The sequence below is a fragment of the Euprymna scolopes genome, chromosome 37 (genome assembly GCF_053919585.1).
Source record: "Euprymna scolopes isolate OS-2025 chromosome 37, ASM5391958v1, whole genome shotgun sequence".
Lineage (NCBI taxonomy): Eukaryota > Metazoa > Mollusca > Cephalopoda > Sepiida > Sepiolidae > Euprymna > Euprymna scolopes.
The window spans coordinates 12583024-12599882 of record NC_136518.1 but is presented as its reverse complement, the minus strand read 5'-3'; the positions used below and the strand labels follow the sequence as shown (position 1 = coordinate 12599882).

General features: G+C 38.3%; 1 protein-coding gene across 2 annotated transcripts in view; it reads left to right on the top strand.

Moving 5' to 3' along the window:
* Positions 1 to 16859, top strand: part of LOC145261090 (septin-2A-like) — a 507588-nt gene that overhangs the window by 265751 nt on the left and 224978 nt on the right. The window contains exon 1 of one of the 2 annotated variants that reach the window (XM_080119279.1): positions 517 to 1436. The exons of the other annotated variant lie outside the window; for it this stretch is intronic. Coding sequence (XP_079975405.1) covers positions 1410 to 1436 — 27 coding nt within the window. The 5' untranslated portion in view covers positions 517 to 1409. Of the gene's footprint in view, positions 1 to 516; positions 1437 to 16859 lie in introns of those variants that run through there. 2 annotated transcript variants of the gene reach the window in all.

Here is a 16859-nt window from a genome sequence, read left to right as displayed (position 1 = left end):
TTTTTCTGCTTTTCTTTATTTTATCAACTTAGTTTTTTTTTCTTTCTTTGTAACATTCATTCTTTCTCTTTTTCCTTCTAGTTTTCTTTCTCTTATTAATCTCTCTTTCTTCCTCTATTCCCCCCTCTCTCTATTTTTTTCTTCTTTAACTCATTGATCCTTTGTTACTTGCCCCCCCCCTCCCCTCTCACGAGGATAGAGTCAGACACGAGCTCGGTTTCCAATGCGAAGAAAATCCAAAAAACGGATCATTTTGAATTGGAACAAAAATTTCAATTGCCTCAGTTTAGAAGGATTTCTCCTTCCCTGGTCGAGAATAGGATAAATAAAATGTAGTATCAGAACCGGACAAACCAGAAGAATCCCCGACTCAAACGGTGTCCGGCCAGATTCAGTTCCTAATATTAAAGACTTCCTGTGTCGTGGTTTGCCAAGTTAATTTTTATTTATTGATTTATTTATTAAAGTGTTAGGTGTAAGTACAGAATAGTTAACAAAGCCCTCCCCCACTTCTTCATGTCAAAAATTTCTGTCTTGATAATCTTCTGCAGTTTACTGACCGTACTGAAATAATAACGTTATCATTTAGGAAGCCATTCTTAACATGGAGAGGGGGAACTTTGTTAACTCTTCTGTACTTTCATCTCACAATTTATAATTAAGAAATCTAGGAAACTGAAACTCTGGCCGGAAGTTAGATTACGGAACTGAATCTGACCGGAGTCGAGGATTCTCCTGGTTTGCATCAAAACAGATACTACACTTTAACTATTTCGTCTGATTAATCTGACACTTAGGGCCTCCCTTTCTCTGTTTCTTTCAGCTTTAAACTTCCCCAGTCTTTCTCATATGACACGCTCTATTTCGTTCCGTCTTTCTTTTTGGTTTAACCCTCTCAGTCTTAATTTATTTATATCTCCCCTTCTCTCTACTGTTGTTAGAGAGAGAGACAGAAAGAGAATTAATTCCGTATCCGTGGACAAACAAAAAAAAAAGAAAGAAAAAAAAAAAGTGGGGCGGAGCTAAAAGAAAGAAAAAAAAAGCACTTGCTGAAATAATTATAGAAACGAAGACGAAATAAACTTCGTAAATCCCTTTCAACTGTTCTCTTCTTCATCGTCGGATCCTAAAAAACCAAGGAGGATACTTTACTTATATTTACAAGAAAAAGATCCTATATATTTATATTTATTCTGACATAAGCCAGGCTGCTGCTTAAAAATTAAGACTACTATAACACCGTAGAACCTTTTTTTTTCTTTCTTTCTTTATTCGTCACACACAAGTCTCGACTACTTTCAAATACACTAACAATATTTATATATACACTTAAAGTATTAATTCTACTTACTACAAGGAGTGTTTAGTTTTCTGCTAAAAGCAATTTTTTTAGACAGACCAACTTTACCATGTTTCAGAATGGGACAGAAGAGGGGGTAAGTATATATATATATATACACATATATAAAATAAAACAAAACATTAAAAAAACACCATGTATATTTAAAAAAAATATATATTTCATTAACTTTTGCATATTTCCTTTTTAATTGAAATCACCTGGTTACTCAATTATTGTGTCAATCTATTTTAATTTTTACTTACATAAAGATACGGTTTCAACTTTATAAAGACCGTGTAAATATCTGGTTAATGTTTCCTGGTAGGTACCTATCTTTTGTTTACGAGTTACCGTATTGAATATGAATTCAATCTCTCCCGTTCTTACATAAATATTTTTTTTTTCTATATAGTTCAATTTTAACGTGAGAACCTTTTGGGTATACCACCTTTTGGAATACCCCCCCCCCTTTTTTGTGATTCTAGATTCCGACGGACCCAAATATACATAAAAATGTTTTTCAAAATTTTATTTATTTTTTTTTATAATAGTGTCGCGCCCGCGGTCGAAAATACTTTTTTAATTATTTTTTTTTTTTTAATTGTCTCCCTACTCAATTTTTTTTTTTTTCTGAACTTTTGATTCTATTTACAAATTACTTAATATCAACCAATTTAAAAGCTTCAAAATAATTTTCGATTAATATGGTTGCTGGACATTTCCCTCCACATTTTTAACGAAAAAAAAAATGTGATTTTCGTGATAATTTAGTAACTGTCAATTCGAAAGTAATTTTTGACTAAAATTAGTTTATTTATTAAAAACAATAAGTACCTATGACCCCATGCTGCAAAGACCAAAAAAAAAAAAAAGTTAAAATACGAAGGGCTCAATATTACAAAAGTAAACGATCGAAAAATACTTTTTCTTTTCTTTTTGAATTTAATAAAATACACGCGAGTTGCAAGAATAACCTTTTAAAATTTTTATATCAATAAATCATAACGTCTTATTTTTTCGTCTTTTAAACATAAAATTAGATCCATTATTTCTGACATTTAACACAATGTTAGGTACTTCTTCAGATAGAGTACCGTGCTGAAAGGATAACGTTATTTAGAAACCCATTCTTAACATGGAGAGGGGATTATGTTTTGTAACTATTCTGTACTTTCACCTAACAATTTAATAAAAAGGTACCATAAAATTTGAAAATATATTAAAATATATCACGGTACCTTTTCCGCGTAAGTACCCATGGGTTATTTGGTTTGCATCGACAAGTAAAGGTTTGTTTTTGCAACTTCCTCGGGGCCAATTCATCTTTTTATTATTGATTTGGCTCTGAGGAGGTCGTAAAGACAGAAACCCCGACTTGTTAAACGTCCCATATATTATAGTTCGTCTTGTAATAAGCCTAAACTCATAAGATATTTACTAAATAGGTGACTATTCAATTTCGAATTCTTCGTTTGTGTATGTATAAAAATAAAACTACACAAAACAAACTATAATTTATGGTTTAGTCATCTTACACGTTTGGACACATGTGTGAATGCATAAATTATTGTGAAACGGAACACGCATTTTTTTTTTTTTTTTTTAAATATTACAACGTGTCTTGTCAGTTTCCCTGTTCCCATGTCTGACAACAAAGACTCTAACATTTCAAATAAAAATAAGGAAGCGCGCAGATCATCAATAATATATCCATACTTTTGACTGTATGTCTTGTATCTTTAAGTGTATATATGGACATGTTTTAAATTATAGTACATCTGACCGGTTTATAAAAATCTTGTCTTGAAAATAAAAGTCAAATTTATTTGCTCGTCTTTTTGAAAGATATTATTTTACAACGAAAATAGAAGCAATTAAACATTTTCTTTTTGCTGAATATATATATATATATATATATATATATATATATATAGTACACATGCAGAGAGTGATCCGTACTAAAATAACGTTATTATTGAAAAAGCCATTCTTAACATGTGGAGGGGGGTTGTGCCAATTCTGTACTTTTTTAACCTTACAATTGAATAAAAAAAAAAAAAAACGACTTTAATTAAATTTGGAAATACGATTTTAAAAATAGCGCGGAACACACTCTCTGCATTAGCACCATATATATATATATATATATATATATATATATATATATATATATAAGGAAGCCCAATTTGGCAAAAATGTCGCACTATATATAAATATATTATTTTATTCCTAGATGTATGGACACGTTTACCGGCTTATGCAAATATGTTGTCGTTAAAACCGAAAGAGTTTTTATTTCCTATATTTGCTATGCCCCCCCCCACCTCAATTGAAACGGTAGCGTTAATTAATGTACAGCAGTTTATAACGGAAATTTTTGACGTTTGGCTGAATTAAATATCCTTAAGCTACAATGGAAAGGTTCGTTTAATTCCCAACCCAACTCTATTTTAGCTTAATGAAATCTAAACATGGTTTCCATCGGGGAAATGAAACAAACGGTCTTGTGTAGCTGACTTGCCATAATTATATATTTTTTATACTCGTAATAGTACTGAGCTCTACTCCTGTAATAAGGAGCACTTTAGGAGTAAATATTCGGACAAAACATGCTACTTCTGCAGTTTACACACCGTGTAAATAACAATGGTATTTAGGAACCCGTTCGTAACCCGAGGAAAGGTTGGTTGTTAACTATCTACTTTCACTATTAGTTTAACTTGAAAATCCTGTCTAAAAAATATCCAGTTTCGTAAACTGCAGAAGTCTGTATATGAAATATTTCACATGGATTAAGTCCAGAATAATTAACTAAATCACCCACACAAAAGCCAATTTCTTAACATGAAAGAGGGATTTGCTAACTATTCTGTTTACCTGTGCATGAGAGAAAAATAGATATGGATGGATAGATATTAGTACTTACTTAAAATGACTTCTAGTAACCCGGCGTTGCCCGGGTAGAGGGTTTAAAGAAAAATAATTTTAAAATAGTTGTTTACAATGATTTTTTAATTTTTTTTATAGGATTAAAAAAAAAAATCGTTTCAGTTTTCTTTTGTTTTTAATAAATATTTGATTGATAGTTATTAATTTAATGGTAAAAAAAAAAAAAAAAGGCACGAATTGACAGTTCGCCGCTCATGTTGGATTTTCGTTTCATTACGAATTGAATAAAGTTCTGAAAAATATCAGTTAATCGATAATATATATTACATTGCTCTTCTGAAATTTTGTGAAAGAAATATCTATCAAGTTTTCAATGATTATTTTTCCATCTTGAATACAAAAATATAAGTCTGGTATAAGGTTATAGTCAAAGAGCTCCAAACGAGGATTGCACTGCAACTGCTAGCTTGCATTTTATTTTTTATTTCTTTATACAAATGTCAACCCCCTCCTAAATAATTACGAAATTAAATCCACCAGAATGCATTTTCATTTATTCGTAAGCCGGTTTCTCATTTTCACCGTTAATAGTATTCAATAGTTTAAAAAAAAATGTAAATTTTAACAATCTTATACTAAATTATTAATTCCATAATAAATTCGAAGCTTGCGTTCTTTTAGTTTTAAAGGTATTAAGGCTTGGCGATCATCAACAAAAAAAAAAATTTTTATACCCGTTTTGTCTTGCATTAGGTGGTCAAGAACGGAGTGAAACGTTTTCTGGTTAGATGTATATAATAAAGCCCCCCCCCCTCAATGTTTAAAGTATTTTAATCTTTCACATTTTTTTCAGATATTCCAGACATTTGCAAACACACACACACACAGCAACAACAACCATTAAAAAAAAAAATTGACAACTTGGGGGCAGCAAAGTTTGGTAAATGTTTATTTTAACTAATACAATACAACGCCGACCATTCTAGTTTGTGTGTTTTTAGGAGTTATCGAGACCGCTGAAAATGAATCTGGCATTAAAACCCGTTGCAAATTTACCACTTGCATGGTATTAACCCCTGAACCCTAGGACTATTTTGCGCCATTTAACTGTCTTCGTTCTTACATGATGCGTGCACGACGTGCGTAGTAAAGTGACTTGTCACATCGCGGAGGAAACTTTAGCGGACATTTGAAATAAGTTTTTAAAAAAGTTCATTTTTTTGTTGTTTCGTAGTTTTTAATGCTTTTTAGGTGTATTCAATTATAGAATTCGTATATTTTTTAACAGGTGATTCTGCAGTTTAATTAACCGTTTTTCCGTAAGTAACGACCTGACATTAAGTTTAACCGAGCAGAAGAACCGTTTAATATTTCACATACATTCTACAGTTCAATTAACCGTTTTTTGTTTTTTTTTTACCCATAAGTAACGCGCCGACATTAACCAAGCAGAAGAACCGTTTAATATTTCACACAAATTTTGTTTACATTGTAAACAGAATTTGTGTGAAATATTAAACGGTTGTTCTGCTTGGTTAATGTCGGCGCGTTACTTATGGAAAAACGGTTAAACTACAGAAGCACCGGTTAAAAACTATACAAGTTCTATAATTGAATGTCCCCTCAAAAAAAAAAAAATAAATAAAAATAAAAAACGTTTTTCGTGAAAACTTAATCCTTTAGATCAATTAAAAAGCATTAAAAACTACATAACACACAAAAAATGATCTTTTTTAAACGTTATTTCAAATGTCCACTAAAGATTCCTCCGCGATGTGACAAGTCACTTTACTACAAACGTGCACGTGCGAACACATGTAAGAAAAGCGCTAACGAAGGCGGTGAAATGGCACAAAATGGGTCCAGGGGTTAATACCATACAAACGGTAAATTTGCGACGGGTTTAAATGCCAGCTTTGTTTTCAGCAGCCTCGATAACCCCTACAAACTAGAATGGTCGGTTATAGTTAAAATAAACATTTTTACCTATTAGCTAATAAATATTAAAACAATTTTAGAAAGTTGACAATTTTTTTAATGGCAGACTTTTTGGAATTAGACATGGTTACCTGTTCTGTCCTCCGTAGCGCGATCATTAATGCTTTGGGTGCATTTCACGTTTTTCATATTGTAAAGTGCCTTCCTGTCCCTCACTCTAAATTCAAAAATAGATGGACATTGGACCTGTAACGATAATCCCCCTCCCCCGTTTTTAACTGGGGGTGAGTCTTTATTCCGAAAGCCGTTCTTGGGAGGGGGGGGATTCTTGTTCAGGTCCGCCAAAAAAGATTTTATTTGAAAAATTTTGGTATTTTTTACGACCTACCCCATCGCCCAGCGTAGTATAAACACCCCCAACAAGTAACCACCCCATTAAGAACGGCTTTCTAAATAAACACACCCAACCTCCCCATGTTATGAACGGCTTTCTAGCTTGGGGGGGGGGTTATTCCGAAAGCCGTTCTTAACATGTGGAGGTTGAGGGTGTTTATAATACGCTGGGGCACGTCGTAAAAATTTACTAAAATTTTATTCATGTATATCCAGGAATATGTCTCTACGTGTAATCCTAGAAAAAAAATTATTTTATTTTTCCTTTGACAGCGTGGGTGCAAAGGGTACAAATTTTGCACAAAATCTTTGTATTCAACAAAAATAATTGAAACATTAAACTATTTTTATTGACCCTTTAACAGCAATTCAATGTGGATTTCTCAAACATTTTTTACGTATAAAAAAAGCCCTTAAGCGATATTTAAAAACATTTTTTTTTAATTTAAATGTTAATTTTTATTTTTCCTACTTTTCAAGATTTATTGTTATATTCGTAAATGAACATTTCCTCTTCTTAAACTGAACCCTTTTTCTCTAAGGATTCCGTCAAAGAATTACTACTGCATTTTTGGGATCCCAGTGTTGTTGCCAATGCTACTACAATTTGATACATGGGAATATATATATATATATATATATATATATATATATATATTTGTTAGCGATACTTTCTTGAATAAATTCAAGTATTTATACGAAAGCGCATTTTTACCTAAATGCTTGTTGGGAATAATTTTCCCATTGACCAATCTGATACCCCGTTAATGGGGAGCGGCATATATATTATTTTTAAAATATAATTATCCACTGAAACACGTGTCGGTGGATAATTATATTTAAAAAATATATATTTTAAAACGAACGTTGTTAAAGACAACAGCTTTCGTTTGAGTAGGACCCCCCCCATCAACACACACACACACACACACACTTAAAAAAAAATTCTGATCATGAAGGTCTAATCAAACGGAAGGTCTGTCTTTAACAACGTTTGTTTAAATGAAAGAATGCTGCCTAAATACACACACAAATATATATCTTCCTCTCGGTGGCCTTGATTCGACCCTCCCTGGTTTAGGAGCGCACGTGTATAAATCGTAATACTTGACTTTTAAACTTTATTTTCAAGCTTAGAAATCGTTTTCTAATTGACAAAATGACTTTCGTTTCGCTACGATGTAAACACAAAGCTGGCCATTTTTCTCCTCTTTATAAATAGACATATAAAAATGGCCGGGGTGGCAATGGAGGCGGGGGGGGGCACCTGCTCGCCACTTAAAATCATTTTTTTATATGCGTTTATGTTCGGGGGTATCTAACTCAAATAGGGAATAAAAAAAATTAAAAACTGGAATGGATCTATGAGCAGTTCTCGATAGTGACGACCGGCATTAAGCGATCCTCAGCCTAAAGGGGGGGGGGAGATAATGCCTGAAGAAGGGGGGGTGCACATATGACAGGACAGAATCGTACTTCATTCGGACAAAAGGTCCAGGCTTCCTAATGAAGACCCTAGGAAAATCAGAATGTCAAATTTTTTCCGCCGGTTGGTAAGCAATAAGCATCTTGTCGGGCAAGAATCAAAGTGTAGTATCGGTTTATCTTTGTTCAAGGAAGGGAGAGGAATTCTTTTAGACCGAGATTGTTTTTGGTGCTTCTTTACAATAGCATGTAGCGTGTCGTGCTTAGAGTTGCCAGACCATAAAAATATTTGGCACTTCTGCAGAACAGTAACATTTTACTAACAGATGAGTTATCGACCCCTGTTCTTCGAAAGAGAACTGACCGTGACGTCTGCGGCGATTTTGTGAACCTCAAATATAAACACGTGTTTACGATAACGCAAATATATATATATATATATCGATGCCTCCGTTCAGTCTCGAAAGACAAAGGATACCCTCTGTATGGGGCAGCTTCGCGTGTAATTGTGAGGCAACGGTTGCGCATTCTCAGCCACACCTCTCCTGAATCGGCACTGTTTGAGTCCAGTGGCAAGGAGAAGTTCAGGATGACTGGAAACAATGCTGAGATAAGTGGAGGAAGAGCACATACAGCACCTAGAAGTCCCAAATGGTCACCCATTTGGTAATGACCAGGTCCAACGTTGCTTAACTTCGGTGGTCCAGCGGGAACCAGTGTGTCAACGTGATTATGCCGTACATAATATATAATAAAAAATATATAACGAAATATATATATATATATATGAAATAAATAACAAAAATATATTAAAATCTAAACATTTATTGAATAAAAAAAATGTATCAAAATATAATTATAATGTATTTCTTTTCAATATTCAACTGAAAATGAAATATGATATAAACACAAAACATTTATGGATTGGTTTTAGAATTATTTTATGTTTATTTTTATTATTTTTTTTCACGGTAAAATTGTAGCAAAATTTAAAAAACATGAAACCTTTATAGAGGTTTAAGAATTTTTTTTTTTTTTTTTTTGTACAGAAAGGTTCTATAAAAATGTACCAAAATATAATTTTAGTTTGCTCGCATTTTTAGAAAAGGAAGAGCTCGACCCCTGTTCTTTGGCTGACAAGTAACATCTGTCAGCGGTTCTGGAAACTAAAATACACACATTCGCCTCATGTCACTGACGTGCAGAAAAAAACAAAAAAACAAATCATATAAACATTTAAATAATTTTTTTTTTGTGTGTACTTGTGTAGATTGGTGAAGCGTTCCAGAAATACGAAAATAATTCATTAAAAAAATAATTATTAAAAACAAATTGAAATTTCAATTTAACCCTTCCTAAGATTGAAATCAAGGGAGATTTGTTTCCAGAATACCCGAAAATCTTAGATATCGTCAAAAACAATTTTTGTTAATTTATACTAATTACAACAGGACACGTAATGTTTTCACCTGAAATGCGTCGGTTTAAAACCTCACCAATATACGCACACTTCACAATTTCTATGTTCAATTTGGCCTCTTTTTTTATTTTTGAAAGATTTAACTGCAAATATTTTTTATGGTCTGAACCTCGAGGACGACGTGTTTTTATTTTCGTCCTAAATTCAAGGATTTTATTGTGATAGCGGATGCTGGATTTTCTCCCACGCTGCAAACCGACTTTTGCTCTCATCGGAAGACATGAATTTAGTAGATAGCTATTTTTAAGTAATATTTTAATTCGACTGTCGACAGTTTAAATTTAAAAAAAAAAAAAAAAAAAGACAAATGAACTTTGAACACGCTTTGTATATATAAAATGCGAGTTCTACTTACTTTTATTTTTTAAAAATTGTCAAAACTGGTAGGAAAAAAAGACGAAATAAATTAATCTTAAAATTTTATGTACTTTAAAAGGCAATTTAAATTATTCAGGACAAAATACGTTTTCAGGGTTAATTCCTATTTTAGTCACCTAAATTATTTAGGGTTTTATAGTATTATTTTCAACCTACATTTCATAGTTTTAGTAAAAACAATAAAAAAAGTTAGGGTTTGTATTACTGTACACATAGATTCGAAAAAGTTGTCAAAAAACAAATATATAACAAATAAATATTATCAAAGGCAAGATAAGTTACTTTTCTACCAAACTGGATACTTTTTTTTTTTGTTTTTATTCAATGTAACATGTTTATTCAGCTCGAAAAACATGCAGTGTTTACCGATGTATTGAAAAATTCAAAATGGCGCCCGACACTCTCTTTAACATGGTAAGTTTGGGAAAAGGTGTTATAAATAATAAACTAGACAAAATACTATTAAAAAAACACCGAATATATGTCAACTTATGTCACAGTAACATATATTGAGCGAGTTTCTAACAGTATTTTGTGTAGTTTATTATTTATAACACCTTTTCCTGAACTTACCGTGTTAAACAGAATGTCGGGCGCCATTTTGAATTTTCCAATACATCGGTAAACACTTTATGCTTTTCGAGCTGAATAAACACGTTACATTGAATAAAAACACGAAAAATATATCCAGTTAGGTAGAAAAATAAATTATCTTGCCTTTCATAACATTTATTGGGTTTGTATTACTGTACACATAGATTCGAAAAAGTTGTCAAAAAACAAATATATAACAAATAAATGTTATCAAAGGCAAGAAAAGTTATTTTTCTACCTATTTGTTATATATTTGTTTTTTGACAACTTTTTCGAATCTGTGTACAGTAATACAAACCCAATAGCTAGTTTCATCGTACACGTGAAATGCTGAAATGAAAACCGATCGAGAAAAAGAGGTTAAGAGCACAATTCGAGTTTATAATTTTCTAGTTAACAACAGGGAATTTTTTCTTTTTAATGGTAAAACGAAAGTAAAAGATGTCACCCTCCTCCCTGGTAACAAAAAGATCGGTACTTTATGCACTTTTGCTACCATGCAAAAATAATGTTATTTTGAAAGCCAGTCTTAGCATGGTGAGAATGTTTTGTAATTATATTATGCTTCCACAAATCAATTTAATAATTAAAAAAGATATCGTGAAACTTGAATTTAACCTGAAAAAATAAAATAAAATAAAAAAAACTTTAAAAATAGCGCGGTAACAAAAGTTCATAATCACCAAAAGATCTCATTAACCCTAAGTCCGGGTGACAATACACTAACCCGTACTTATGGTTAAATTAATAAAGATCATCGATTGCATTAGTTTCTTGTGGTATTTTAATTTTCGATTTTAAGCTATGAAGAGTTCTCGTGCAGAGCTTAGCAGCACCCCCCCCCACACACACATTTTTTTTTCATTCTAACTTTAGTAGACAGTAGGTTTGTATTGAATAATGATAAAAACGAAGGTAAATATGAAGAATCACTCAACCTTCGAAGATTCGTTTAAAATTACCACGGGGACGCTGAAAACGAAAATAACGTTTAAAATTATGGCAAACGAGTAGTTTCCAAGATATGAAGCAATGTTAGTTTTAAAGTGGGGGGGGGAAGAGGTCACTTCTCTATAATAATTAAACGTAAATGAGCACCCACTTTGTGGCCACCATTTGGGGGGGGGGTTCTTTCTACACTCGGAAAATCCTTTAAAATTCCAGGAATAAAGAAATGCACCCACTTTATGGCCACCTTTTTTGGGGGGGGGGGAGCTGCCAGTTTATGTTTCTCGTCCTGTTTTTTGGGAGAGGATTTATAGTTTTTAACAGGCGCTTCTGCAGTTTAATTAACCGTTTTTCTGTAAGCAATGCGCCGACATTAACCGAGCAGAAGAACCGTTTAATTTTTCAGAAAAATTCTGTTTACATTTAGTGGGAGGATGTTTTATAACTATTCTGTACTTTCACCTAACAATTTAATAAACAAAAATACTGCATAAGTAGTACTATTACAAACTTTCTCTATAAAAAAAAGTTAACCATCTTGCTTTTTCTTGACACCAACTAGGTTCTCTTTAATTATTCCAATCTGCTTCTGTTCATGTGATAAATCGCACCACCAACCAGGCACCTCTTTGTTGCCGGATTTAAAAATAAATATTCCATCCCCGGCGCTTCAATTTCCGGTCGTAAATGAACGCCTTCCTCCCAGTTTTTTTTTTTTTTTTTTTTTTCTAGATCATTTTACGAAAAAATTTAAAATACTTAAAGAAAGAAAAACGAATTCTGAAGTTGCTACATCTCCAGCTTCCCTCACCGAAAAACTGCCTTAAAAATAAAACTAATGATATTTTTCGGCCATGTGGTGAATTCTCAATTTTATTCCATGTGGGCTTGGCTTTGCGGTAGAGACACGGACTTAATTTGCTGAGATTTTAAAGAATGAATCATATCTGTGTGTGTGTCTCGCTGTCCTCTCTCTCTCTCTCTCTCTCTCTCTCTCTCTCTCGCTGTCCTCTCTCTCTCTCTCTCGCTGTCCTCTCTCTCTCTCTCTCGCTGTCCTCTCTCTCTCTCTCTCGCTGTCCTCTCTCTCTCTCTCTCGCTGTCCTCTCTCTCTCTCTCTCGCTGTCCTCTCTCTCTCTCTCTCGCTGTCCTTCTCTCTCTCTCTCTCGCTGTCCTTCTCTCTCTCTCTCTCGCTGTCCTTCTCTCTCTCTCTCTCGCTGTCCTTCTCTCTCTCTCTCTCGCTGTCCTTCTCTCTCTCTCTCTCGCTGTCCTTCTCTCTCTCTCTCTCGCTGTCCTTCTCTCTCTCGCTGTCCTTCTCTCTCTCGCTGTCCTTCTCTCTCTCGCTGTCCTTCTCTCTCTCGCTGTCCTTCTCTCTCTCGCTGTCCTTCTCTCTCTCGCTGTCCTTCTCTCTCTCGCTGTCCTTCTCTCTCTCGCTGTCCTTCTCTCTCTCGCTGTCCTTCTCTCTCTCGCTGTCCTTCTCTCTCTCGCTGTCCTTCTCTCTCTCGCTGTCCTTCTCTCTCTCGCTGTCCTTCTCTCTCTCTCTCTCGCTGTCCTTCTCTCTCTCTCTCTCTCGCTGTCCTTCTCTCTCTCTCTCTCTCGCTGTCCTTCTCTCTCTCTCTCTCGCTGTCCTTCTCTCTCTCTCTCTCGCTGTCCTTCTCTCTCTCTCTCGCTGTCCTTCTCTCTCTCTCTCTCGCTGTCCTTCTCTCTCTCTCTCTCGCTGTCCTTCTCTCTCTCTCTCTCGCTGTCCTTCTCTCTCTCTCTCTCGCTGTCCTTCTCTCTCTCTCTCTCGCTGTCCTTCTCTCTCTCTCTCTCGCTGTCCTTCTCTCTCTCTCTCGCTGTCCTTCTCTCTCTCTCTCGCTGTCCTTCTCTCTCTCTCTCGCTGTCCTTCTCTCTCTCTCTCTCGCTGTCCTTCTCTCTCTCTCTCTCGCTGTCCTTCTCTCTCTCTCTCTCGCTGTCCTTCTCTCTCTCTCTCTCGCTGTCCTTCTCTCTCTCTCTCGCTGTCCTTCTCTCTCTCTCTCTCGCTGTCCTTCTCTCTCTCTCTCTCGCTGTCCTTCTCTCTCTCTCTCTCGCTGTCCTTCTCTCTCTCTCTCTCGCTGTCCTTCTCTCTCTCTCTCTCGCTGTCCTTCTCTCTCTCTCTCTCGCTGTCCTTCTCTCTCTCTCTCTCGCTGTCCTTCTCTCTCTCTCTCTCGCTGTCCTTCTCTCTCTCTCTCTCGCTGTCCTTCTCTCTCTCTCTCTCGCTGTCCTTCTCTCTCTCTCTCTCGCTGTCCTTCTCTCTCTCTCTCTCGCTGTCCTTCTCTCTCTCTCTCTCGCTGTCCTTCTCTCTCTCTCTCTCGCTGTCCTTCTCTCTCTCTCTCTCGCTGTCCTTCTCTCTCTCTCTCTCGCTGTCCTTCTCTCTCTCTCTCTCGCTGTCCTTCTCTCTCTCTCTCTCGCTGTCCTTCTCTCTCTCTCGCTGTCCTTCTCTCTCTCTCTCTCGCTGTCCTTCTCTCTCTCTCTCTCGCTGTCCTTCTCTCTCTCTCTCTCTCTCTCGCTGTCCTTCTCTCTCGCTGTCCTTCTCTCTCTCTCTCTCGCTGTCCTTCTCTCTCTCTCTCTCGCTGTCCTTCTCTCTCGCTGTCCTTCTCTCTCTCTGTCCTTCTCTCTCTCTCTCTGTCCTTCTCTCTCTCTCTCTCTCTGTCCTTCTCTCTCTCTCTCTCTCTGTCCTTCTCTCTCTCTCTCTCTCTGTCCTTCTCTCTCTCTCTCTCGCTGTCCTTCTCTCTCTCGCTGTCCTTCTCTCTCTCTCTCTCGCTGTCCTTCTCTCTCTCTCTCTCTCGCTGTCCTTCTCTCTCTCTCTCTCTCGCTGTCCTTCTCTCTCTCTCTCTCTCGCTGTCCTTCTCTCTCTCTCTCTCTCGCTGTCCTTCTCTCTCTCTCTCTCTCGCTGTCCTTCTCTCTCTCTCTCTCTCGCTGTCCTTCTCTCTCTCTCTCTCTCGCTGTCCTTCTCTCTCTCTCTGTCCTTCTCTCTCTCTCTCTCTCTCTGTCCTTCTCTCTCTCTGTCCTTCTCTCTCTCTCTCTCTCTCGCTGTCCTTCTCTCTCTCTCGCTGTCCTTCTCTCTCTCTCTCTCTCTCGCTGTCCTTCTCTCTCTCTCTCGCTGTCCTTCTCTCTCTCTCTCTCTCTCGCTGTCCTTCTCTCTCTCTCTCTCTCTCTCTCTCTCTCTCGCTGTCCTTCTCTCTCTCTCTCTCGCTTTCCTTCTCTCTCTCTCTCTCTCTCTCGCTGTCCTTCTCTCTCTCTCTCTCGCTGTCCTTCTCTCTCTCTCTCGCTGTCCTTCTCTCTCTCTCTCGCTGTCCTTCTCTCTCTCTCTCTCGCTGTCCTTCTCTCTCTCTCTCTCGCTGTCCTTCTCTCTCTCTCTCTCGCTGTCCTTCTCTCTCTCTCTCTCGCTGTCCTTCTCTCTCTCTCTCTCGCTGTCCTTCTCTCTCTCTCTCTCGCTGTCCTTCTCTCTCTCTCTCTCGCTGTCCTTCTCTCTCTCTCTCTCGCTGTCCTTCTCTCTCTCTCTCTCGCTGTCCTTCTCTCTCTCTCTCTCGCTGTCCTTCTCTCTCTCTCTCTCGCTGTCCTTCTCTCTCTCTCTCTCTCTCGCTGTCCTTCTCTCTCTCTCTCTCTCTCGCTGTCCTTCTCTCTCTCTCTCTCTCTCGCTGTCCTTCTCTCTCTCTCTCTCTCTCGCTGTCCTTCTCTCTCTCTCTCTCTCGCTGTCCTTCTCTCTCTCTCTCTCTCGCTGTCCTTCTCTCTCTCTCTCTCTCGCTGTCCTTCTCTCTCTCTCTCTCTCGCTGTCCTTCTCTCTCTCGCTGTCCTTCTCTCTCTCGCTGTCCTTCTCTCTCTCGCTGTCCTTCTCTCTCTCGCTGTCCTTCTCTCTCTCGCTGTCCTTCTCTCTCTCGCTGTCCTTCTCTCTCTCGCTGTCCTTCTCTCTCTCGCTGTCCTTCTCTCTCTCTCGCCGTCCTTCTCTCTCTCTCGCCGTCCTTCTCTCTCTCTCGCCGTCCTTCTCTCTCTCTCGCCGTCCTTCTCTCTCTCTCGCCGTCCTTCTCTCTCTCTCGCCGTCCTTCTCTCTCTCTCGCCGTCCTTCTCTCTCTCTCGCCGTCCTTCTCTCTCTCTCGCCGTCCTTCTCTCTCTCTCGCCGTCCTTCTCTCTCTCTCTCTCGCTGTCCTTCTCTCTCTCTCTCTCGCTGTCCTTCTCTCTCTCTCTCTCTCGCTGTCCTTCTCTCTCTCTCTCTCTCTCTCGCTGTCCTTCTCTCTCTCTCTCTCTCTCTCGCTGTCCTTCTCTCTCTCTCTCTCTCTCTCGCTGTCCTTCTCTCTCTCTCTCTCTCTCGCTGTCCTCTCTCTCTCTCTCTCGCTGTCCTTCTCTCTCTCTCTCTCTCGCTGTCCTTCTCTCTCTCTCTCTCGCTGTCCTTCTCTCTCTCTCTCTCGCTGTCCTTCTCTCTCTCTCTCTCGCTGTCCTTCTCTCTCTCTCTCTCGCTGTCCTTCTCTCTCTCTCTCTCGCTGTCCTTCTCTCTCTCTCTCTCGCTGTCCTCTCTCTCTCTCTCTCTCGCTGTCCTTCTCTCTCTCTCTCTCGCTGTCCTTCTCTCTCTCTCTCTCGCTGTCCTTCTCTCTCTCTCTCTCGCTGTCCTTCTCTCTCTCTCTCTCGCTGTCCTTCTCTCTCTCTCTCTCGCTGTCCTTCTCTCTCTCTCTCTCGCTGTCCTTCTCTCTCTCTCTCTCGCTGTCCTTCTCTCTCTCTCTCTCGCTGTCCTTCTCTCTCTCTCTCTCGCTGTCCTTCTCTCTCTCTCTCTCGCTGTCCTTCTCTCTCTCTCTCTCGCTGTCCTTCTCTCTCTCTCTCTCGCTGTCCTTCTCTCTCTCTCTCTCGCTGTCCTTCTCTCTCTCTCTCTCGCTGTCCTTCTCTCTCTCTCTCTCGCTGTCCTTCTCTCTCTCTCTCTCGCTGTCCTTCTCTCTCTCTCTCTCGCTGTCCTTCTCTCTCTCTCTCTCTCTCTCTGTCCTTCTCTCTCTCTCTCTCTCTCGCTGTCCTTCTCTCTCTCTCTCTCTCTCGCTGTCCTTCTCTCTCTCTCTCTCTCGCTGTCCTTCTCTCTCTCTCTCTCTCGCTGTCCTTCTCTCTCTCTCTCTCTCGCTGTCCTTCTCTCTCTCTCTCTCTCGCTGTCCTTCTCTCTCTCTCTCTCTCGCTGTCCTTCTCTCTCGCTGTCCTTCTCTCTCTCTCTCTCTCGCTGTCCTTCTCTCTCTCTCTCTCTCGCTGTCCTTCTCTCTCTCTCTCTCTCGCTGTCCTTCTCTCTCTCTCTCTCTCGCTGTCCTTCTCTCTCTCTCTCTCTCGCTGTCCTTCTCTCTCTCTCTCTCTCGCTGTCCTTCTCTCTCTCTCTCTCTCGCTGTCCTTCTCTCTCTCTCTCTCTCTCGCTGTCCTTCTCTCTCTCTCTCTCTCTCGCTGTCCTTCTCTCTCTCTCTCTCGCTGTCCTTCTCTCTCTCTCTCTCGCTGTCC